At 41.9% G+C, this 23,868-nt stretch overlaps 1 protein-coding gene across 1 annotated transcript; it reads left to right on the top strand.

Annotated features, from left to right (window-relative positions):
• Positions 1-4,064: 4,064 nt before the first annotated feature.
• On the top strand, positions 4,065-4,676 carry RNF152 (ring finger protein 152; the record flags this gene model as incomplete). The annotated part of the gene is made up of 1 exon (XM_084251863.1): positions 4,065-4,676. The coding sequence occupies one exon, from the start codon at positions 4,065-4,067 to the stop codon at positions 4,674-4,676; it is 612 nt and encodes a 203-aa protein (XP_084107989.1).
• Positions 4,677-23,868: the final 19,192 nt, after the last annotated feature.

Here is a 23,868-nt window from a genome sequence, read left to right as displayed (position 1 = left end):
TTAAAAAAAAAATTTTTTTTTTAAGATTTTATTTATGCATACAAGAACTAGGGTAGAGGTCAGAGGTGCACGGGGGTGAGAGGATTCACCAGAGACAGAGTGGGGAGCAGAACAGGCAGATTGACTGAAACACACTGCTGAGGGGAGCAGCGGGTCAGACAGGTGAGGTCTGCTGCACCAAGTGGGTCAGCTTCCTGGCAGGGAATCGAACTCATGATGCAGATAGCTTCCTAGTGCTGAGACTTAACTCCTTGTGCCACCAGGGAGGTCCTTTCCTTCTAAATTTAATGAGTGTTTTGTTTGAGCATCCCATCATGTGTCTATAAGGAAAGTGACACCACACACAGCTTCCGAGAGACTACCAGTGTGCTTGTGTGTATTGCACTGAAACAGGATCCCTGCGTTTCTTTCCTTGCTTGCCTGGATCTTGTCTCCATTCCTTTTTTTCTAGCATAGATTCACATCTTTCAAGTTTATGATGAAAGGGAGAAAGAATGATTCATCATTAACTTTGGTCCATAGCCTCATAAATTTTCTTCTCTTTACCTAACTAATCATCATCATTACTAATTATGTTCCAGAAAATAAACTGGAATGCAGGCTGGCTTAAGATAGAACAAATCAGTGTATAAATTGGAGGGGCTGCTGTCAAATGGCTGAGTGACTGAGCACAGCAAATAGGAACTGTTTCCTATTCTGCTTTTGTGCCTGTGCTTATTAAGGCCTGGAATTTGCCTGGATAGAATTGGAAATCGAATAAGTATAATCTAATTTTAAGGGAGCTCAACACCAATTAAGTGAGCATTACTTGAAACATAAATTAATAAAATTGTATGTTGGTTTTGTTGAAGGATGGTGGTATGTCAGGTCTGGGGCTGGTGCCAAGGAGAACACTTGCTTGTGCTTTTCAAAGTGGTGGTTCTTGGACAATGGTTGTTCAGGAAGTGCCTCTGAGCAGGTCACACAGGGCACTTGATATGTGTTTGGGACAAAGGAGGAAGGCAGTACTAGTGTCCTCCTAGCCCTTCACTACCTGGAGGTACATGGACTTTTGAGCTTGCTCCATCTTCAGCCACAACTCTGTTGCTGCCATTATCCATTCTGGGCCTACGAGGAAGCAGGCACCAAGCAGTGACTTGCTCCTGTGTCATCCTTGCTGTGGCCCACAGGCTGTAGCATGTGGTCTGTCACCCCTCCTGGATGTGGCCATCTCTCTGCTCCCTCTGGAACCTTCTCATCCTGGCCTGCGTGCAGGTTCTGTGAGAATTTTGTTTCTTTAAAAGGTATCTGTCTCAAACACCCAAGCATTAAGAGCAGAGAGCCTAAAACTCTGAAGAGAAGCTTCTCTAAGACTCTCATATTAGAAAAAAAATCCCCAGGCCAGCATCACAACTAGAGTATGTAATTGCTCGCCTGCTTTCCTCTCTGCTTGTGATGATTTCTTGACCTGAAAGTAACCTGCCCTCTGATTTTACAAGTCTAAATCCTCTTCATAATCCAGATTTTTCACTGAGCTGCCTGTTTCCTGCTGCTCCTGGATGGCATGTACTTTGTATTTATATTGAAATGTGTTTAAGTACCTCTAGGAGTTTCTTATGGGCAGTGACAAGGTCTTAGTTACAAGGGAGGAGACTTTGAATAAACAAATGAAAGAAAAGGTGTATTCATTTGTTCCTTCAATTGACCTGTTTTTAAATTGCTGAAGATGGTTAAGTTGGGTCTGATTCATCTTTATATCCCACTGTAGTTAGCATTGTGCTTTATTCATGGTAGATATTCAACAGATTTATTTTTAAAAAAATTTCTGCTTTAATGAGGTATAATGGACTTTAGTAAAATTATAAGTTAGGGTATACATTACAGTGATTTGATATGTTATATATCATGAAAGGACACCCCCCCCTTCCCCTGCGCATCCCTATCTAGTCATTAAAAACCTCCATCACCTCACATATTTATCTTTTATTTTTGGCAAGTACATTTAAGTTCTGTAAACTTCAGCTATTCAATATTATGTTTTTGAATTAGTGAATAGCTGAGTAGTTGATTATGATATGCACTTTCTGAAGCTCATCTTTCTGAGTGCTGCATTACTGTATTCTACACTTAATAATTTAGGTGGGGGTTCTAGGACTGGCAATTATTTCCACAGTGGTGACTGAAGGTTCTTATAAGAGTCTCTTGGTGCTCCATCCAAAGACAAATAATTTAGATGTTTTTCCTAAGGAGCAGAGTTGGGCAGCTTGTATTGAAACACAGGTAGAGCCTTAGGAGGGTCCTCAAACCCCAATTTAAGTTGATCTAAGTCATTCTGCTGGCCGCTGATACCAGCAGTCTGATAGTCTTAACATCTGTTATGGTGAAAGATGCCTGCCAGTTGTCTCTGACCATCTTTCACTGCATAATACTTGATTGTGATGAGTGAGCTAATACTTGCTTGTATTCTTGCTTCTTGGTGCAAGCCTAATAGCAATGAAATGAAAGAACCAGCTGTAAGGAAGTTCCTCATCCTGTGTGCCTTTGTGAGCCCTAAGTCCTGAAGGTTCACTGCTGCTGGTGGTTGTTTTAATTATTGCTGTTTGGGGTTTTTTGATTTGTTTTCGTCTTTAAAACCAATTGACCAGAATTATCTTTATTCAAATGATTGGGTGGAAAAGATAAAAGATGCCTCAGTGTGCTTGTTTGGTGCTTTGTTTTAATTACCAACGAGAGAACAGTGAACCCATAAAATGAATAAGCCCATATAAAATGAGGAAGGTAGTTACATGAAGTACTTAGATTTGTAAAGTTGCCTGACAATTAATATTTACAGGAGGGTCAGTTGAGTCACGGAAAGGAAGTCAGAAGTTCTAAAAAGCTTACTTTTAGAAACGCTGCCAACTTAATGGAAGCAGAATTTCTCATGTGTTTTTATTTTTATATGATTTTATTTTTTGAGGTGACTAGTTTACAGCACTATATGATTTAGGGGAATAGGTTCAGACCATTACAGATGATTCTCCATGAAAAGGGGAGGGGCATTGAACAGGCGCCATTTTCCCTACCCCCACTTACATACAGTTGTCTTAGGCCACAAATCCCAGCAAGGGATGAACTGGATTTCTTGATTGGGGTCAGCTGGGAAGGAGCAGGTGGCTATATAAAGGGAGGAGGAACACAGAAGGGGAAGGAGATTTGAAGGAGACATATAGAGGAGAGACAAGTAGAGATACTTGGAAGAGATCTGTACATGGTGAGACAACTATTGGGCAGGGGGTGGGGTCTGGTCCTGGCCTTTGGCAGAGATAGTGGCAGCTGTTCTCTTAACCTCATGTTGGATTATGTGGTATATTTTTGTTTTTTGGGGTTTTTTATATATATTTTTTTAAGATTCATTCATTCATTCACTCATTTATGCAAGCACTGGGTACAGTCAGAAGCGCGGGAGGGTGAGAGAATTCACCAGAGCCAGAGAGGGGAGCAGAGCAGGCAGAAGGACCAAAGTACACTGCTGAGGGGAGCAGCGGGCGGCAGGAGAGGTCTGCGGGCCATGTGGGACCCTCCTCCGGCGGCCGGGGAGTAGCCGGGGATCAAACCGGCGCTGCAGAGGCTGCAGGCAGCTTCGCAACCCAGCGCTCAACCGCTGCGCCACCAGGGAGGCCCTTCCAGTATATTTTAGAAGAATTATCCCCCAATCACTGAAATATACAAAAAGGACTAGCAGGCTCCCTCTCTGTGAAATTTGGGGCTGTTATGTACCCCAAAAGGAGTATTCACCATGGCAATTCTCAGACAACTCACCTTCCTTCCGGACATTATGGGAATCCTGTTGTCTCGTGGGTGGGACATTTTTATGCTTTTGTTAAGACACTTGAGCGGTGGTACAGATTCATCAGACATGCTAACTTCTCAGCTTATTTGAAATAACTAACTTGGCATTTTTTTGTCTCCTTCAGAAACTGAATGCTAGACGCCTGTGAGCCCCTGACAACCTGAAGGCTTTGGAAAGAAGGAAGGCCTGGAAGCAGGGCTCCTGAGAACAAGCTCCTCCCCGGTGGCCTTGGCATTTCAACTCTTGGTCCAGGATGGAGACCCTCTCCCAAGATTCTTTGCTGGAATGTCAGATCTGTTTCAATTATTACAGCCCACGGCGAAGGCCCAAGTTGCTGGATTGCAAACACACCTGCTGCTCAGTGTGCCTGCAGCAGATGAGGACGAGCCAGAAGGATGTGCGGTGCCCCTGGTGCCGGGGCATCACCAAGCTGCCCCCAGGCTTCTCCGTGTCGCAGCTCCCCGATGACCCCGAGGTCCTGTCTGTCATCGCCATCCCTCATGCCTCCGAACACACCCCTGTCTTCATCAAACTTCCCAGCAATGGGTGCTACATGCTGCCCCTGCCCATCTCCAAGGAACGAGCGCTGCTGCCTGGAGACATGGGTTGCCGCCTGCTGCCCGGGAGCCAGCAGAAGTCTGTCACCGTGGTGACCATTCCCGCCGAACAGCAGCCTCTGCAAGGTGGGGCTCCCCCAGAGGCGGCAGAGGAGGAGCCAGACAGGCGGGGCGTGGTGAAAAGCTCCACCTGGTCCGGGGTGTGCACTGTGATCCTGGTGGCCTGTGTCCTGGTCTTCCTTCTGGGCATCGTGCTCCACAACATGTCCTGCATTTCTAAGCGCTTCACTGTGATATCCTGTGGCTGAAGGCACTGCAGGGAAGTCTCTTGTGGGTACCAACTAGGGGTTGAGCAGGTGTTGGTGATGGGATCACAGTGAGAAATGGGGGTGGGGGGGGGAGAGAGATCATTTGGTGCCAGGCACTGCCTCTGGGCTGTCACTTGATTAACCTGAAGACAGACACGGAGGGCAGAATGGAAAGTCTCAACACGACACCAGGCAGATCACTCTGAGTGTTGATGGCAACGGCTTCGAAGATGATTGCATGCATCCTCATAATCATTTATTAAATGGACTGTAATTTATGATTTTTCAAAGTCACGTTATGAGATAGACATATTCTACTTAGATGTTAAACTGTGCAAGTACATACAATGTGATCTCTCAATGTGGTAGATTAAAAAAAAAGATGCTATGTATACAAGTAGAATTAAACCTGAGAATCCATGTACAAATTCAGCAAAGACATGCCGTGCCGGTGGCTTTCCTTTTTACAATGAAACCCCGTCTTCATTTAGTTGCTAAGGCTTTTTATACCTTTTGAATGGCACCAAATTAAAATAAGTTAAACGGACAGTCATTTTTTGAAGAAAAATATTTGAACAAGTGTTTCCGACGTGTTGTTTTGTCATGTACCTTCATTTTTCTTCCCTTGTAATTAGAGCTCGCTACGTGTTTATTAAACTGAAAGCTCAACAGGGGAGCAATAAACTGAGTAATAATGGGAAATACCTAATCCCGCAGGAAACCTATATGCCAATTTTTCTCAAGCCATCTCACAAAATAAGAATTTTAAATGTAAATATTGTGTATTTGTGTGTATGTATGTGTGTGTGTACACTTCGATTCACCTCAGGTTTCGAATCTTTTCAGAAGATTCCTGGGGGTAAGACTTTGTGGACAGGAATGAATCAAGGTTCTAAAATGGGGGACTCCTCGTGGGCAGTAGGACCCAGCTCGTGAGGGGTCACAAACTCATCGCTCCTAACACTTGCTCCTTTTCTGTGTATTCAAGTCCTGTATCCTGTAAGGCATAAATGGAGAGCAACAGAAGATTCTAGCTTCTCTCCCAGATTGGTGGGAGAGGTATTGTAACAACCGTGAGTGTTGTTAACAGATGACAAATCCAGACGGCCATTTTTAATAGACCGCCATGATTGTGTTCTGAGAGATAATGTTTCATGAGAGTTGAACCATTGAGAATTCCAGTTTTCTCTTGTTGGTGTAGATGAGCAAATCTCTTGGATTTTAATATATATTTTTATTGAGAAAAGTGGCAAATAAATCAACAACTCATTCCATTTGAAAAGTTCATCATAAAGTTAAAATACCCTTAAATATGGGGTGGTCAATAACAATAGTTGGGAAGAAAGACCTGCTAATATTAAATGACACATTCCCATGCCTGGGTGTGTGTGCTTCAGAAATAATTGAGCTTTATAGTTCTGATTTCTTTTATGGAATTCATGAAGCAAGCAGTATGTGACAAGGACTCCATTCATTGATATTATCTGTTGATGTTCTACTGAATCTATGAAAATCTAGGTGGGAAAGATAAACAGGGATTAGTTCCAAAGATCAAGGCTAGAAATAGCCTTGTAAGACTGAGACAATTTAATTTACTTAATGGTAACTGTTCCCTTTGAGCAGCACAAAATATACATATTACAGTGATGGAATTATTGTGAGATAAAACAGCAAACAATATAATGAATAGGAACCAAAGCTAGCACTGTTCATTGGCATGAGAATTCTATATAGAAACATGGACTTGGGTTATCAAATCTTTCAAATTTGTCATAAGTCCTTTAGGAAATGCATTTGAAAGCTTAAACTAGAAATTAGGTTAAAATGTCATTTTATTGCATAAGCTATTGGGCATTAAACAACAAATAATCAGGGGTTTATTTGGTATTAATAATTTAGGTATCATATTAGCTGAATACTATCCTCTATTACGGAACATAATATACTGTTGGGTTAGCATCAATTTCTCAAATTCTCCCAGGCTGCCATAATGCATGTTCAACCTAATTTCTGTTCCCCTTGGGGAAAAAAACAAAACAAAACCCAGAAATGTGGCATTAAGAATTCTTAATGCCACATTTCTAATGGACTTAACTCTTGTCATTTTAAGCCATGCCATAGTCAAATTAATTTTGTAAATGATATCAACATACATTTATGTACAGTATGAAATGACTGGCCCTGTAGTATAGTACGTGATAGAACTCTACGTGTTAAGTAGGTATACATAGACACTAACGTGTGAAGATACAGCACCTGTGTTTCTTAGTGCAAAGCTATAGAGTAAAAATGTCCACGTATCTTTTACTTAAAAATAATCCCATGCTAGAGCTGCAACTAAGCAGTGCAAAATTAATGAAAATAGTTTCGATTTTACAACTTAAGGCGATAACAACCAAAATCAGAATTTTTGTGTGCATTTTACTGACCTAAGAAACAGTAAATGGATTCTGCCTGCAGTATTTGTGCAGCTGCTTGTTAGGATGGACATTGTACATATGTGTGTGTGTGTATGTGATGGCTCAGCTAGATAGAGTTTTTATAGATTTAATGATGTTTTAATGTTACTTGGCATCTTACTGCTCTGGCCTCTTCTGGCTTTTACCCCATGACACTAACAACTCAGCAAGTCCAGTGACACAAACGACCAGAATGCACAGTTTTACACATCATTGAAAAAAATCATGTCAGAAAGTTAAAGCTGAAAGCAACCTCTAGTGGCTTTGTTTTGTAGATCAAGCTCCTGAGACCTGCAGAGGTACGCGGCTGCTTGTCATTCTGCAGCTTAAGGAAGATGAGAACTTTGTGCTTGGACCTCTCTACTGGTCTTTTTCAGGGGGGATGAGTATCCTTTACTTATTCAACTCTCGTTTTAAGTTTTGTTTGTTACAGATTTATATGTTCATTGTAGTTAGCATCTACCTCTATGGGAAATGAAAGGAGGGTTGATTTAAGGAAGAGAATGAACATTGAAAGGAAACCATGTGATTTGAATTTTTGAGATTGCAAAAGCCTTGTTCCCCTTCCTCCCCTTATGTGTAAAGGACAGTGAGTGTTGTGTAAATAATAAACTATAAGAAGCATGAATCTTCATTTTTGTTAATGATCTTGACATGAGTGAGAGAATGCTTAATATAGAGCCAAGTATGCTATCAAAAAGTATTGTCTTTGGAAAATTTTTGTACAATAACCTGGGGCATAGGTTCTGTTGAAAAGGCAAATTGGCTCCTTATTCCAGTCATACTTTATTATAAGAAAACTATTGTTATTTTCTTTAAGAATATAATTAAATTTAATCTTGCACATAATTTAAAAGTAGGTCCCTTGCAGGTTAAATCCTATGCTGGTGTAGCCTTGAGATCTTCTAGGTTGGTGCTGTTTGGTAGAACTTTCAGTGATGATGAAAATGTTTTAGAACCTATGCTGACCAATAGAAGCCACTAGCCACATTGACTGATGGAACTGGGTTTTGTATTTTATTTAATTTTCAGTTATTTAAATTTAGTCACTCACATCCCTAGTGGCTACATATTGGACAGCACAGTTCTGGATGGTTGTGCAATGGGATCTAGCATTAAAGTGTCAACAGAATAAGGCTCAAAGACAGTTTGTGGTTTAGTAGCATGCAGTTGGCTAAAAAATATTCCTTTCTGGCCTTAAAAAAGTATATGATCTCAAGTATGACAATAAAAATTCATTGATTGCCCTTTGGGGTTATTACTTAGACTTTGGGCCAAGAAATGATCAGTGAAGCTTAAAGAGTGCTTTATGAAGCCCCTTTTCTGGATCATTAGCTGCATGTGAATATATTGTCCAAAAATAATAGTTAGACAGTAGCTGTAAAACGTTTGACTTGCAAGCTATGCATGACCTGTACTGTGAAATTGTGTTTAGGGTCTTGTGGCCAAAAAGTAAATGTTACAGAAAACAAAAAGCCTAATGAAATCCCTCTTCACTTCTAACATCTTACTCAAATGTTGCTGCATTAGTAAGGTGTGAAAAACAAGGGCAAGCATGTTTTGCAGTGTACGCAGAGAGTGTTTTTATTTGCCCTTGAAGTCAGCCAGCTTATCATTGTATTCGGTGTGGGCATATATCGGGGTCATTTTTCAGATGCCAGACTAAAACATAGGTATGTAGAGTGAGATTTGGCTTGTTTTAATCTTGCTTTTTTTTTTAATTTTATTTATCACACAAAGAATTAAAGATTTGAAGCCTCGTATAAAAAGGCACTTTTTTTTAAATAATATTTAAAAGCATTGCCCATGGAGTTTAAAAGCATGGAGGTTATTGAAGTTACTAAAATTGCTTTTTAAGTGAGTAAAGGGAAGCAGAAAATTGGGTTTGAGAAAAATTTTCACAGAAAGGTCAGACTCTTAACTGACAGTACAGTATTTATTTCTATCTAGGTTTTGATTTGAAGAATCCCACTTCTTTACTTCAAAAACATACTGGGTCAGAATTTCTCAGTTCGCTTTTCATTGTCTCCAAATGTAAATCAAGTGCATTTGCTTCCAACAGAATTGCGTTGATTTCCCCCCCTCCCCCAGAACTCATTTATAGGCATGACTGTTCTTTTTAGCTTGCCTTGAATAATTGGGTAATTTTTTTGCCAAAACAATAGTTAATCTTTAGGCTTAAGAGGAAGTTAGAGGTTCGAAGAATAGAGTGAAATACAAAAGGTTTGAATTTCTGTTTTCCCTTCAAACAATGATGCTGCCAGCCAGTGAGGATTTTGTTTCCCCCGGGTGTCATCAGTCAGTTGTCTTGTCTTCCTTGACCTGGACAAAGCCCCAATCCTCACCATATCCATCATTCTCAGTAAAACCTCAACCACAAGGTAATCCTTACCCAAAAAAACAACAAAAAAGAATTAGATTGTCAGGATAACTCGATCACTGTCTTGAAAGTAGTAGTCTGTTACAAAAGCGATGGATACTGAATATTGTCAAACATGAAATGCTTTTCCAAAATCAGTGGAAATTCAAGCCATTGATTTTTCTGGACACAGCTGAGTCCCCAGCTGTAGTCTATGTATCTAGAGTCCAGATAGATACATATGTTGACACACAACATGCTTAAGCTGTAGTTGGAGTTAAAAGATGTCAGTCTTGTTTTCCAATTGGTGGATTATATGCTGTTGAATTTAGACATGAATTTCAGGTTACATACATTATGTCAGTCTAACCACCCTTGGGAGTGTATATAACTAAACTTCAAATATATGAAGAGTGAGTGGGTTCTACTGTAGACATTTTTACTGAAAAGCTATTGATCTTTGAGGAACATAAGCAGGTGGGGCATTTCTATCTTCCAAATGGCTTTTTTTTTCCTGCTCAAGTGGGAGAGCATTAGTATTCCTGAACTCTTGCAGTATGACTCCAACTTTTTGCACGTTTCCTTGCACAGTCAGCCAATGATTTTTTTTTTTTTTTTTTTTTTTTCAGGATTCACTGCCTGGGGTAACCCACTATATATCACTTTCAATGTAGTGGTGCTTGAAAACACACATCTTGTTAGCTGGACTTTATTATTCTAGTCTAAGGTTTTTGATACTACTCATATTATGATCTTTTTAGGGACAATCAGTGACATTTGGGGCAGATGACTGAGGGAATCTCTTGAAGTCTGCAAAAGCAGGAATCTTTCTTTTTCTTGGATGTTCCCTATAGTTGCCCCTGTTCTAGAACACCACTCTACAATCATCCCCATGAGATAGAGTGTTAGTAGCTCATGTGAAAGTCTCTGTGGCTTCCCTGAGGTGTGAGTCATGAGGTTATTCTAACAAGAGTTTTCCAAAGGAGTGTTCCATTTTTAATTTGACATTTGCTTTTTGAGAATCCAGATAGTTGGATATAATGGTGGTAAAGGAGCAGGGGCTGTTACGAAGGAAATAGGTGAGGCAAATGCCCCTTGAAGGGGGACAAGTTGACATGTGTCACCCCTATTGAAATTGTGGGAGAACAGAGCAGCATCTGCATTGCCCTGTCTCAGAAAACTGGTCAGATTTCCTGTCTGAGAGACAACCCACTGGGTTTGTCCCTCTGTGGGAGGGGTTGAGACATGGCCTTGGTTCTGTAGCAGCAGCCAAGCAGATGTGTCCAGAGCATAAGAAAATACTTGCTTAAAGGGGAAGAGTCAGCGATGAGGTTATAGCTCCAAGATGCAATGTGTGGGAGTTGCAGGTCAGTCATGGCAGAAACCCCAGAAGAAGGAAACGGGACAACTAGGACTAGGTCTGCCAAGCACAACTTGTCATTCCAGGGTGGCCCATCAAATGCCATCCAGGACGTTTACCTTGAAGACATAAAGAGTGTGCTCAGCTGGTGAGGAGTGTGAGGAGGCCCCTTTCGCTTGTGAGCACACTGCACAATTTCAGAGCCTGCTTTGGGACTGGTTACTGAGTCACTACATATTTAGCATCCTCTTAACTGCAAACTCCATGCCTGTGCTTGACTTGTTGGGATGGCTTGTTCCAGGATATTTTGGTTTCTGCCCTGATTGCTGTTATTGATTATATTTTTTATTCCACCAATGATCCTGGTTGCCTCCCTTGGTAGTTGCAGGTGGGACTCGGGTTTCAGTTGGGGTGATCACAGACAGCCACACAACTGCTCACAGGGTTCCTGCCATTCTGACAGCACTATGGGTGGGGTCCCTCGCACTCTTGATAACTAATACTCCAGTCAAATGGCTAGATTAATGCTGCTCAGAGGCTGTTAGCTCAAGTCCTTGACATGTTTCATTTACAATTATGTGGGTTATTTATTTTAGGAGCTTTTCTTTTAAAGGGCTAAATAGCCCTACAGATAAATGAGCTGCTGGGCTGTGTTGAAAATATTGTCCAAATGTTGCCAAATATTGACTTTGTAAGGGGGATATCAAGCTGCTGTTTATAAATCTGAATGTCTTAAAAGCATTCTTGCTTGCTCTCTATGTTGTAGATGGTGTCTTAGCAAGTCCTGAGTTTTTCCAATGAACCCAATTTTAATATATGGTATTTTTGTATGCCAAACTGGTGTCTTGTCCTTTGTATATGTGGTAATGTTGATTTTATGACTACTGTTAAAACACATTTGCTATGATTAAAATTCATAAAACGATTTCACAATAGACTCACGTGTTGGTTATTTTTTCTCCCAACCCACAAAGAAAAATATTGGCTGGAATTTCATCACCAATGACTAAGAATCTTAATAGACTTGGGTAATAAAGTAACAAGGAGTCAAGGGTTTCTAGTGGAGGTGACTTTCAAGTGGCTCCTCTGAGAAGCCATAGGATGCACGGTGATGAGCACCTCCAAGCCTGTTTATGGGGTTGGACTCTTCGTGGCTTCTGGTGGCCCCACCTTGATCCTCCATTGTTTGGAAATGACATCGTACGTGTCAGTCCCCAAAAGGACCTTCTCATTGTGTCACATGCAGGACAACTGCGTCCAAGTCTCTGGGTAGTGAGAGGCCAGTTGACCTGGCCTCTTGACTGAGTCTAGGGAAGTGTCCCTCAATACATGTCATCAACCAGATGGAACATTTTTTTCCTCCCCTCTCCCTGCCCCATGTTTATTCAGGTAAATGTTGGTTTACATTATCGTGTCTGCTTTGGGGGTTATAGATTCCAAAACATCCTGTCTTTCAGTAACTCTGGATCATGTTAATGAATTCTATGAAGTTTGGCTGGTAGCCTGACCCTAATTAAGGGCTTATCAATTCTGATATGCCTGAATACTACTTTACGTATTCTCTGACTCTCGGAAAATTACAAAATTATCCCTACAGTTTAAAAGTGAGAGGTTACAGTGATTCAGTATTCATGCCCTGAACCAAAAAGCAAGTATTCTATTAGGGTGTTCAGATTTTTTGAGTGTAAAGTTTATCTCACATATTAGAATTTCTGGTGTGAATTTCTCTGGAGTCTAGCAGGGAGGAGAGGAGAGGGTGGGAGAGGGAGAATGGAGTGTGGTGAGTGGAGGGATTTGCGTATTGTTGGAGGGATTTGCTTCTGCTTGAGCTTTTCTACCAGCTAGAAAAGAAGTTAACTGGTAGAAAAAGGTACCAAAAAGGTACAAAAAGGCATTTAAGTGTTGGCACTTCTCTAGGTCTTAGTCCCTGGATCAAGACAAGATTATACCTTAAGTCTTATCTAGCAACTTCTCTGTAGACTTAACATGTCCAGAGTGAAGGAAGGGATCCCGGGAGAGCACTGCTTCTGTATCTTGCCTGAGGACATCCACATTAGCAATCTCTTCAGAAAAGGTGGTGCTTCAAGATCTTTGCCATTCTGGCCTCTCTCTGCCAAGGAGCTTTGGGGTGAGTAACTGAGGTCTGGAGCAGATGTTGGAGGTGCTTAGAGTCAGAGGAACAAGGGACACTCACTGAGTGCCACCCTCACCCTCAATCCTTTCTTGCACACCCTCCTTCATACTTTCCACAACATTTCCTGAAATAAAGCCCTACTATCTGCCAATGCATTCTTTCATTTGATGCTTTTGTTTCCAGTGATCATTCTTGGAAGAGAAACCCACGTTCAGTGTATACGGTGCAGCACTAGGCTGGGGAAATGGCAGCTGGGGGAAAGGAACTGAGCCTAGAATTAGACTGAGCCTCGGCTTTTCTTTTTATAGGCTTAAAACTTTTGCACAATTCTACTTGACCCAGAAAATGATATAGCTGTAATTGGATTCAGTCTCTCTCATTCTCCAAATCTACTGTTCCGTACATCCCCATCTCTCTTTATACTATTTTTTTTAAGATTTATTTATTTATTTATACAAGCACTGGGTACAGTCAGAAGCGCGGGAGGGTCAGAGAATCCACCAGAGCCAGAGAGGGGAACAGAACGGGCAGACTGACGAAGTACACTGCTGAGGGGAGCAGTGGGCACCAGGAGAGGTCTGCGCGCCATGTGGGACCCTCGCTGGAGGTCGGGGATCGAACTGACACTGCAGAGGCTGCAGGCAGCTTCGCAGCCCAGTGCTCAACCACTGCGCCACCAGGGGAAGCCCTCTCTTTATACTATTGTACTTAATAATTGATAGGTTTTTTAGTTATTCACAAAAATGAATGTATAGATGCACATATTTGCACTCATTCCTGTGTGTGTGCCTGTGTATGAGAGTATATGCATGTCACATATACATATATCACACACATTATATACATGTATCACACATCATACATATAGGTGTGTGCATATATACATACTACCTATGTATATGTAGCAATCAACAAATGTGTATCCGTATAGAGAGAGATTTATTATAAGAAATTAGCTTGTGTAATTGTAGAGGCAGGAAAACCCAAAATCTTTAGGCTAGGCCAGCAGGATGCAGACCCACAGAGGAGTTGATGCTGCAGTTTGAGTCCACTGGTAGGCTGCTGGCAGAATTCCTTTTTCCTCAGAGGTCAGTCCTTTTTCTCTTAACATTTTTAACTGGTTAAAGGAGGCCTGCCCACACTATAGAGAACAACCTGCTTTATACAAAGTCTACTGATTTATATGTTAAGCTCGTCTAAAAAAATTCCAGCAACACCAGACAAGCCTATGTCCAAATATCTGGCTCTCACAGCCTATCCCAGTTGACACATAAAATTAACCAATATAATATTGGTTAATTAATTTGTTAAAGTAATTTGTGAATCTCCAAAAGAAGAACAAACTATGTATCACTTTCTCCCAATTAATTGGAGCAAGTAATCCATTATTTTCAGAATACCTATTAATATTTGCTAGAACATAGATCAAAAACTTGGGATACTGAGTTTAAGTAATGACCTTTGCAATTTTGACTTATCCCAGATAATCAAAATCTGGCAAAAAAAAAAAAAAAAACACCCCACTTATTACTTATATAGTAAGATTAAGCCATTAAATCACATTTGCTTTTTTTGATTTAAAATAATATCACATAGGGCCTCCCCTGGTGGCACAGTGGTTGAGTGCTGGCCTGCGAAGCTGCCCGCAGCCTCTGCAACGCTGGTTCCATCCCCAGCCGCTGGCGAGGGTCCCACGTGGCGTGCAGACCTCTCCTGCCGCCCGCTGCTCCCCTCAGCAGTGTATTTCGTCGGTCTGTCTGTTCTGTTCCCCGCTCTGGCTCTGGTGAATTCTCACCCTCCAGCGGTTCTGATTGTACCCAATGCTTATATAAATAAAATAAATAAATCTTTAAAAAAAATAAAATAATATCACATAAATGTAAAATACCAATTTTTATATTAGATTCACCTGGATGGTATATTGTGAGTAATCTGTAGGCTAAAATTCCATGTACTGCACACATTACCAATGAAATGTTCACATTAACAAATGGGGATGGGAGAAATGGATACATCTGTTTTAGCAATAAGGCTCTAGATGATTCACACTGGAACACAGTGCATACATAGCAGAATAGTTTTGGAAAATTATAGCCTAAAAATTCATAAATATTCATTACTACATACTGTGGGGTTAAAAACAACCAACAACAAACTAAATTGATAATGATGAGCAAAACTAACAATAATTTGCTATTAAGAAGTAAGAAGAGCAGCAATTAACAAAACATGATCATTCAAGGCAGTGCTGATCATGAATACTATCCTTCTCCCAAATTGTAGGAATTTCAGCTATTTGCATATGCACATGTTCTGGTAGAAGTCTTGCAATGTTAGCAAAATACTGAATTGGAGATATGCTTAAGCTCTCAAAACTCCAAAAGCACTAATTTTTAGTTTAAAAATACCAAATTTAGCAAAACACATGTAGGCAGTTACTAATGATTTGCTCTCACTCAGGCATTCGAGAAAGAGGTTCAAGATAAGCAGGAACAACCCATTAGGAAGCCTGGTTTGGCCCCAGCATGCAGAGGGTTTGACTTTGAAATCTAGTCTGTAAAGGATTTAGGCACACAAATAAAGGAATTTATAAACATATGCAAAACACATAAATTAAAAATAAATCAATTTTCCATTTTCTTGAACATCATTTTAATAGAAATTGAAATTTCATGGAATGAAATCTATAGCTGTTAAGATTAACCTTCAGATATATTCAATATATAGGCAATATAAGGATTATCAGCATTTCTATAAATTTCTGTTCCTATAAACTTTAAACACATGAGTTCCCACCACCTGGTTAATCCCTTTTAAATTACGTTTCCCTAACCCCACGAATTTAGACAAAATAACACCTCCTGCCTATCTGAATGTCTCGATTTTATCCCATGCTGATCTGTCTTATCATCCAACCATCCGAAAAGTAGCTTTCATCCCCAAATAAAATGTTTGACCCCCACTCCAAAGTCTCAGTCCAGCTCCTCGGCCTTTTGTGGAGAAGATATTTGGTGGATTTTATGTTGATGGAGATCACTATTAATGTCAGAATGACTTCAGTTTTCATAATTCTGGAAATGGTGTTTTGCTTTAAAAAAAGATGAATATGTAAACTTCTAAGTGAAGCAGAATTAGTGACAGTGGGATTAAATGGGGAGACTTCCTACGAGAGATTTCAAACCAAATATCCCTCTTCCCCCTCCAGGAGATCCTGTCTGTCCATCATGCCTGGATCTCTCTCTAATAGGCTGAGATCTATCCTTGCTTTGCACACACCGTTGCATCCGCCAGCACCTCGTGGAGTGATTGATGCTACCAAGTATTTGCTGAATGAATGAGCTGATGAGTCATCCTGCGTGCTGAGTAATTTGGTCACCTCCGGCTTCGGTGGCACTGACAGTTTTGGAGTACCCTGGCGCTTGGGCTTTTCTTTTTCTTTGCAGATTTCATCACTTTCTGTACTTAGATTCTTGCTATTGCTGTGGGGAATAGTCTGCTTTCTCCGTCCTGCCCATCAAACCCATTTTAATGAGCTGCTCCTGTTCAGCTGTCTTCCTGCAATAAAGCCATTTCCTCTTCCTCAAAATGTTCATGCTCATGGCTGACTGGCTTGGCAGCTTCGCTTGTTAATCAGAACTAACTGGTGTCAGTCTACACTGACTCTTCCTTTGACCACCCATAGATAGAGTGCATTCCCCCGGTCCATTCTTTTGACTGTCTAACCATACTCTCTTTTATTGTATTTAATTGTGTTTAGGATGGTGTAAGGGCAGGAACAGGCACAGTGCAGGTTTTCTGATCCCATGCAGACCGGGTAAAGGAGGAGGCAGAGTCCTCAGTGGTTTTGCAGGTTTTTATTGGGGTTCAGCGGGTACGTGGCAGGCAGGGGTGCTGCAGCAAATCTTCACTCTATCTGGGCTCTCTGGCCTTCTCTGCTTCTCTCTAGGCTTCTCTTTTGGCTTCTGCTGCTGCTGCTGCTGGCGTCCCCGTGACACCGCCCTTAAAAGCCCAGTCTCAGCCGAGGTGAATCCCATCTACCTATGCCCACACCCTATTCCAGGTGCCCGCCATCAGGCATGCATTCAGGACCGCAAGGATCCATCATCTATCCTGATGGTGGGAGGGCAGAAAAGCCTGACATTTTCTTTACCCTACAGCGGGAGAGTCTGGGGATGAGGGTAAGTGCGGACAGAGCACTGAAGGCCTCATGCGAGGGCTCACTCATCTCACCCTAGTCCTGGGAGGAAAAAGGGAGACTATGAGTGTGATTATGAGCATGTGTAAGCATGAGTGTGTGAGTGTGCAAATATGAATATGTATGACAGTGTTGTAAACCTAAGTGTAAATCAGTGTGCTGTGAGTGTGTGAGTGTGAATGTATAAGAGCATTGTATTAAATCGGTAAGTGTGTGGGTGTGTCAGTCTCGAGGACATTACTGGTTTCGCCAAGTAATGTCGCCAAGTAATTTGACTGGGCATTACTGGTTTCTCCAAGAGTGGCAAAGGGTGTGTAGGGTAAGGAAAAATGTCAGGCTTTTCTGCCCTCCCGCCATCAGGATAGATGATGGATCCCTGTGGTCCTGAATGCATGCCTGATGGCGGGCACCTGGAATAGGGTGTGGGCATAGGTAGATGGGATTCACTTGGGCTAAGACTGCTTTTAAGGGTGGCGTCACAGGGACGCCAGGAGCAGCAGAAGCCGAGAAGCCAAAGCAGAAGCCGAAAGAGAAGCCGAGAAAGCAGCAGCAGAAGCCGAAGAGAAGCCGAGATCACCAGAGAGCCCAGATAGAGTGAGGATTTGCTAGGGGCTGGGAGGCCTGCCAGCCTCCCGGCCCCCCAACACCCCTGCCTGCCATATGCCTGGTGAGCCCCAATAAAGGACCTGCAAAATCCACTGAGGACTCTGACTCCTCCTTTACCCGGTCTCCATGGGATCAGAAAACCTGCCCCGTGTCCAGTTTCTGACCTTACAGGGTATGCCCAGATATAGTAGGTGCTCAGTAAATGCTGCACATACTGAAGAATAAAATAATCCAACTCTTTCCAATAAGAAAGGCTAAAAAAGAAAAATGGAATAGGACAATCTTGAATATACACATTTTCATAGATTCCGATGTCGACTATCTACTTCTAATATAATTTACCTCAATTGTGCAATGCAGTTTAAATCTTAAGTAAAATTTCTCTACTTGCTTCTTTAAAAAAAAAGTTCTATCAGGTGACCTGTATAAGAATCTAAAGCTAGCAGTTTCCTCATACTCCAATAGAGATGTTAATAATAGTGCATGATTTATAGGGTTGTTTTGAGATTTAGGGCAATTCATACAAATTAAGTGAACTTGGAAGAGTGTTGGTAGACTGAGTTCTCAAGCAAAGAAAGTTCTCTCTGTGTGTGTTGTGTGCGTGCATGCACATACCTGCATTTCTAGCTCGTGTGTCTAACCCACATAGGACCTTGCTATTTAAAGTACACAAGCCTAAAAAAAAAAAAAAGTACACAAGCCTCATAATAGGAAAGGCAATAAGGATGTGAAAATTTGGACTACTTCCTTTTTTTTGAGGGGTAGTTTTTTGAGGTCAAACAACCTTACCTTCTCTTTGAACATATATAGTAATTGTCAAGAAACTGCCACTGATTCCATTCTTGAAAAGAGTGGAAGGGTCTAGAAATATAAGGTGAGTTGAGGCTATCAAAAAAGACAGTTGGTGGGCCTCCCCTGTGGCGCAGCGGTTGAGTGCTGGGTTGCAAAGCTGCCCGCAGCCTCTGCAGCGCCGGCTCGATCCCCGGCTGGATCCCCTGCTGCAACCCGGCCACCGGAGGAGGGTCCCACATGGCGCGCAGACCTCTCCTGCTGCCCGCTGCTCCCCTCAGCAGTGTACTTCGGTCCTTCTGCCTGTTCTGCTCCCCGCTCTGGCTCTGATGAATTCTCTCCCCCTCCCGCGCTTCTGACTGTACCCAGTGCTTGTATAAATAAATAAATCTTAAAAAAAAAATGCGGTTGGTACATAAAACCTAAAAAATAACAATGACAAACTGCAAATATGACTATTTCTTGAATGTTGTCACCTTTTCGGTGAGGTTGTTTTTCCTCTTCTTTTTTTTTTTTTTCAGAAGCAAAAAGCCCATTTCTTATTTCATTACAGCCTCCAATTTGCTGTTCCAGACTGAGTGACTTTATGTATGGCTAATTCAACTGGATTTATTTGAGAAGCTCAAGAACTAATTTATTTATTCCATTTATTTTTACAGCATGCCCATTATCCAGGGATTCTGGGCACATATAAATGATCTGCTTGGGATTGGCAAACAAGAACTGTTGATAGATGGAGAGTAAGCAAAGTCTAAGAACATTTGTCAAAAGGATTCTTCCCTTCCAAAAATGCTTGGTTAAGCAGGATGGTCTTGCAGTTTTCTTGGATCTTGACATTTTAGGGTTCATAAGCATTTGCCTTTGACACTGACAAGAGGAGTCCCTGGGTGAGATTGGAACAGTGGGATAGGAAACCCAGAGGTGAGAAGTGTCCCAATGTATCTATCTGGAAAGGCCTGGGCTCTGTCACCTGCAGGTCTGCATATTCTGGGATTCACACAGGGCAAGGCTCTGGGGCAGATGATCCTGTGTGTCTCTGACATGTCTCCAAACTTTCAACCTGGATTCAAGACGGAGGGAAAAGATGCTAGTCCCCAGGAAGAGGAGGTCAGGAAGAAGCGAGCCAGAAAGGAACCAAGAACTGAAGATTTTCCAAAGGTTCCCACTCAGGAGAAAACCATTAGCATCGAAAATGATCAAAAGAGGAAGCGGAAACCATCCCTGCTCCTCCTTTAAGTCCCTCCTTCAAATCCTCCTCTGCCCAGGAGACTTTAAGATACCACCCTGTCCCGTCACCTGCTGCCTGACTTCCAGTAAGTCTCCTCTACAAACTCTGTTTTCTTATCTGAAAAAACAAGGAAGTTGGCCTAAGGTAAAGGTTTCCAAAGATACATTCCCTGGGAGCCCAAGGTCACGCCCACCAAGTTCCAACGCATTTTGCTGTCAAAGCTGTTCTGCTGCCGAAATGCATTTGAGAGCTGCTCTTCTAAGGTACTTTTCAGCTCTGCCCTACTTTTTCCTCCAGTCAGCCTCTCCCCTTTAAGGTGGTTCTAGCGGGACTCTAAGCGCCAAGTCTTGGCAGCCTCTCCCATGGGGTTCAGGGAACAAAATGTCAACATAGCCTTCATTAAAGGCTGGTCCCCCTCTCAGGAGATTCTAAGAAAACCCCCAGAGGCCAGCTGTCATTTTCACAGTTTGATGGGATCAAATGACTGATTTTAAAGAGGCAGCTCCAAAACAACACGGCTTTGAATGGGCCATTGAAAGGCAAAGTAGCACAGCAGCACTACGAATGTCTTTTTATAGCAATTAAGCGCAGGGTCAGTCATATAAATACATTGGTGGGGCCAGCCAGATTGGACCGTGAATGGAACAGCAACGCTGGGAGCCACAAATAAATGATAAAGTGAGTGAGAGGGGGGATGTGACTTTGCCTTGTTGAAGACAAGTTCATGTTTGGGATGCGGGCCGATGGAGACAGCAAACAAAAATAGTGTGTATTAATGGGCTGAACAACTCACCTCCTAGCTCCCACAGATGGCAGAGGAGCCTAAAAGCAAATTAAGCCTAAATGGGTCACCAAATGCTTTTTGGCTTTTCTTCGTGATCAAGACAGATCTTCATGGCCTGATCAGCCTTTCTATTAATGCAAAGACTTTAAAGATTTTACCCTGGCAGCAGGAAGGAGGCGAAGGCGACCTGTCAGGCACCCCATAAATCCCAATTATTGACTGTGCCAGAGCTGTGTGTGTGGATAAGTGGATTTGCTGCTTATTTACAAAGCAAACCAGAAACAGTCCTGCATTCATTCCTTCCCATTTGCTGGGCCATTTGTGTCTAGATCAATGAATGAGATTCTACAATCTGCTTAAGTGTTAACTTTCTCTGAAATTTTCCATTTCTCTGACAGATAGTTCATTGCTAGGCAGACTTTCATTTTCTGAGGAAGGTTAAATAGGGAAATTGTTTTGAGCTGATGACATCGTGGGGTGAGGGTGGAGGGTATACCTGGATGGAGTGAGAAAGGTATGGGTCTCTAAGTCAGGACATTCATTGAGGTTGAACTTTCCATCCCTGGACCTCAGGAAGTGACATCAACATTAACCTAGTGTTGGAATTATAAATAATCAGGGAGGGTCCTAATCTGGGCAGTCATGTCAGGCCCTTTCACCACCTCCTCCCCACTAAAGTCTAGTAGAATTTTCAAAATCTGAAGATACCCAAGGCTTTCTGCAGACCCTATGCTAGAGCTGCCCATGGATTAAAAAAGGGAAGAAAAGAAAATTTGGATGTAAGCTCTGGCATTGCAACTTATCTGTATAACCTTGGGGAAAATGAGTGCAGTTCTCTGCTCCTGTTTTTTCCTCTGTAAAATGGGAATGATAATAGACACGCTAACTCTCTCAGATAGTTACTCTGGCAATCAAACAAGATAATTAAACTTGTGAAAATGCTTCAGGAAGCTTAGAAATAGAATAGCATCTATTAAGTGAAAATCTTCAGTTACTAGTGAATGCACCTTAAATACCTGTGCATGAATGACTGTGCAGAATAATAAAAGAAGACTTGCATTTGTTTATTTTTCTTCTGCATCCTATGACCATGGCCCTGGTTTAGGTGCTCCTCAGCAGATTCCACTCCCCTTTTCATTAATGTCTCTGCCTTCTGCTCTGTCTCTACCACTTGCATTTCATCCTCTGCTAATCTAGTGTTTTCTTTCAAAAACTATAGCCCTGGGGGCATGGCCTTCTCCTGAGGAACCCTGACCTGTATACAATGTGGCCATTGTATGAAGATGAATGGGGTCCAGGTGTGTTAGCATCACACACAGGGGGCTTCATTCCTTCCTCTAGCTACCTCTCTAGCCTGCCTTTAAGCTCCTGCACTGTTAAGAGGTTTTAAACCTCCCATGAACACCATTGTCCATTCACTGTCCCTCCCTCCCAGTCAGTCTGGTCTACCAAGGAAACGCCTCCATTTTCCAGCACAGATGTCATAAACCCCTAGAATTGAGCCCTTCCTTTGTGGGATTTGGGGTCTTATATTGTTTTCTTTCATGCTTAGTATAGCTATAGAACCCATATCTCTCCTGTATTGACTGTGACCTGCTACAGAGAAAAATTTTACTCATATCCCACCATCTGGAATAAGCGATATGTAGAGAGGGTTCTTGACCGCTGTCTTTTCTCCTACCCATACTCCTTACAGCATTTGGCTATTGAAAATGTTGATGTTCTCAGGCGTTAATAGGCCCTTCAGGCTGTCTGCCCTCAAAATTGATGGTCTGGCTCAATAGATTGGATTTCACCTCGTCCTCACTTTCTTTCCTCTGTTCCTTCTCTCTGTTTTTTTTTCTTTCCTTCCAAATATTTCAGTCAATGTGGCCCTATTGTGTAGTATGTTCTCTGCTCCCACAATCAGTGTGGGAGTAATCCTGGAACCCCCATGGTCCCTGTTGAGCAAAGTCCATATTTACCAGCATAGACTGAATTTAATCCATTACATAGAATATATATGTGTGCTTGTGTATGTATATATGTATATATATGATGAGTCCTGAGTATGTTTCAAGCAAATGAAATTCCTCTGGCAGGTTTGTGGGTAAATAGATGCTGCTGTGCTCATTGTCCAATACATACAACACTGGATATTAGCATGCACGTGCAGTGTTATTATCCTGGTTTTTCAGGTGAGGATTCTATGGCACAGAAAGGTAAAATGACACTCCTACAGCACACAAGTAGTCAATGGCAGTGCCAGGGTTAAATCCAGGCCATCTGAAAACCATAGAATTGGAAAAAATCTGGATCCTTTCTCTTTATGAAAAGTAAAGCTTTGAATGTAATGTGCTTAGCTGAAAACATGATTGATTTTGTATATAAAATGGTGGGAGGGGTGAAGGAAACACAGGGGGGACAGAACTAAAGGGAATAAATAAATGGACCGTGCTGCACAGCACATGACCTTGAAACATGATGCTAGTGAGAGATGGTTGGTTCCCATGAGGTATGTGGAGAAGGCAAATTCATCGAGACAGGAAGTGGCATAGACCTTCCCAGGGACTGGGGGTGGGGGTGGGGGAATTCTTGTACCCAGTGTTATTTGAGACCATGAAAAATTTCTGGAAACTGATGATGGTGATGCTTGTACAACAATGTAAATGGTCTTAATGCCACTAAGCTGTACTCTTAAAATGCTTAAAATGATAAATATTGTGTATATTTTACCACAGTAAAAAAGCTAAAAAGTAAATGGGTGGGAATGCCATTATCAGTTTTATAATTCCAGACAAGAGCTTCCTTCTGAGGCGGCCGAATTGGCTGGAAGCGTGATTGAGAGCTCTGCCATTTGCTCTCAGCAAATAGAGTTTAATGAATCATGGCCAACTTCTCTTCAACAGCTCTCACCAGCGTGGCAGCCGCTCAGGACGATTACTGTTGACAAAGCAAAATTATGTGGTGGTAGTAGTGGGTAGGGTGGGGATAGCTTAAACTTCTCCTTCAAAACCAAGAAATTATGCAAAGCAAATGCACTATCTCTCTAACATCAGTTAACCAGGGTTAAATGTGTCCTCCATAGAGAAAACTAGAGTCATTTGAAATGCAAAGGGTCAGTGAGAGGAAAAGAAAGAGATTTTCCCAGCCACCCACCCAGCTGACTGAGGTCAGATTTGCAAGCAATAGTCCAATTCAGCCAGAAGCTATTTTATTTGACCTATGACCGTGTTTGTCTTAGTTGCCAATATTTTAAAATCTGGCTAGTTCTTAACAACAATCTGGATGTTTAACTT

Source organism: Talpa europaea (assembly GCF_964194135.1).
Source record: "Talpa europaea genome assembly, chromosome: 13".
NCBI lineage: Eukaryota > Metazoa > Chordata > Mammalia > Eulipotyphla > Talpidae > Talpa > Talpa europaea.
The sequence above is the reverse complement of the archived record's forward strand: the minus strand, read 5'-3'. Positions and strand labels throughout refer to the sequence as shown.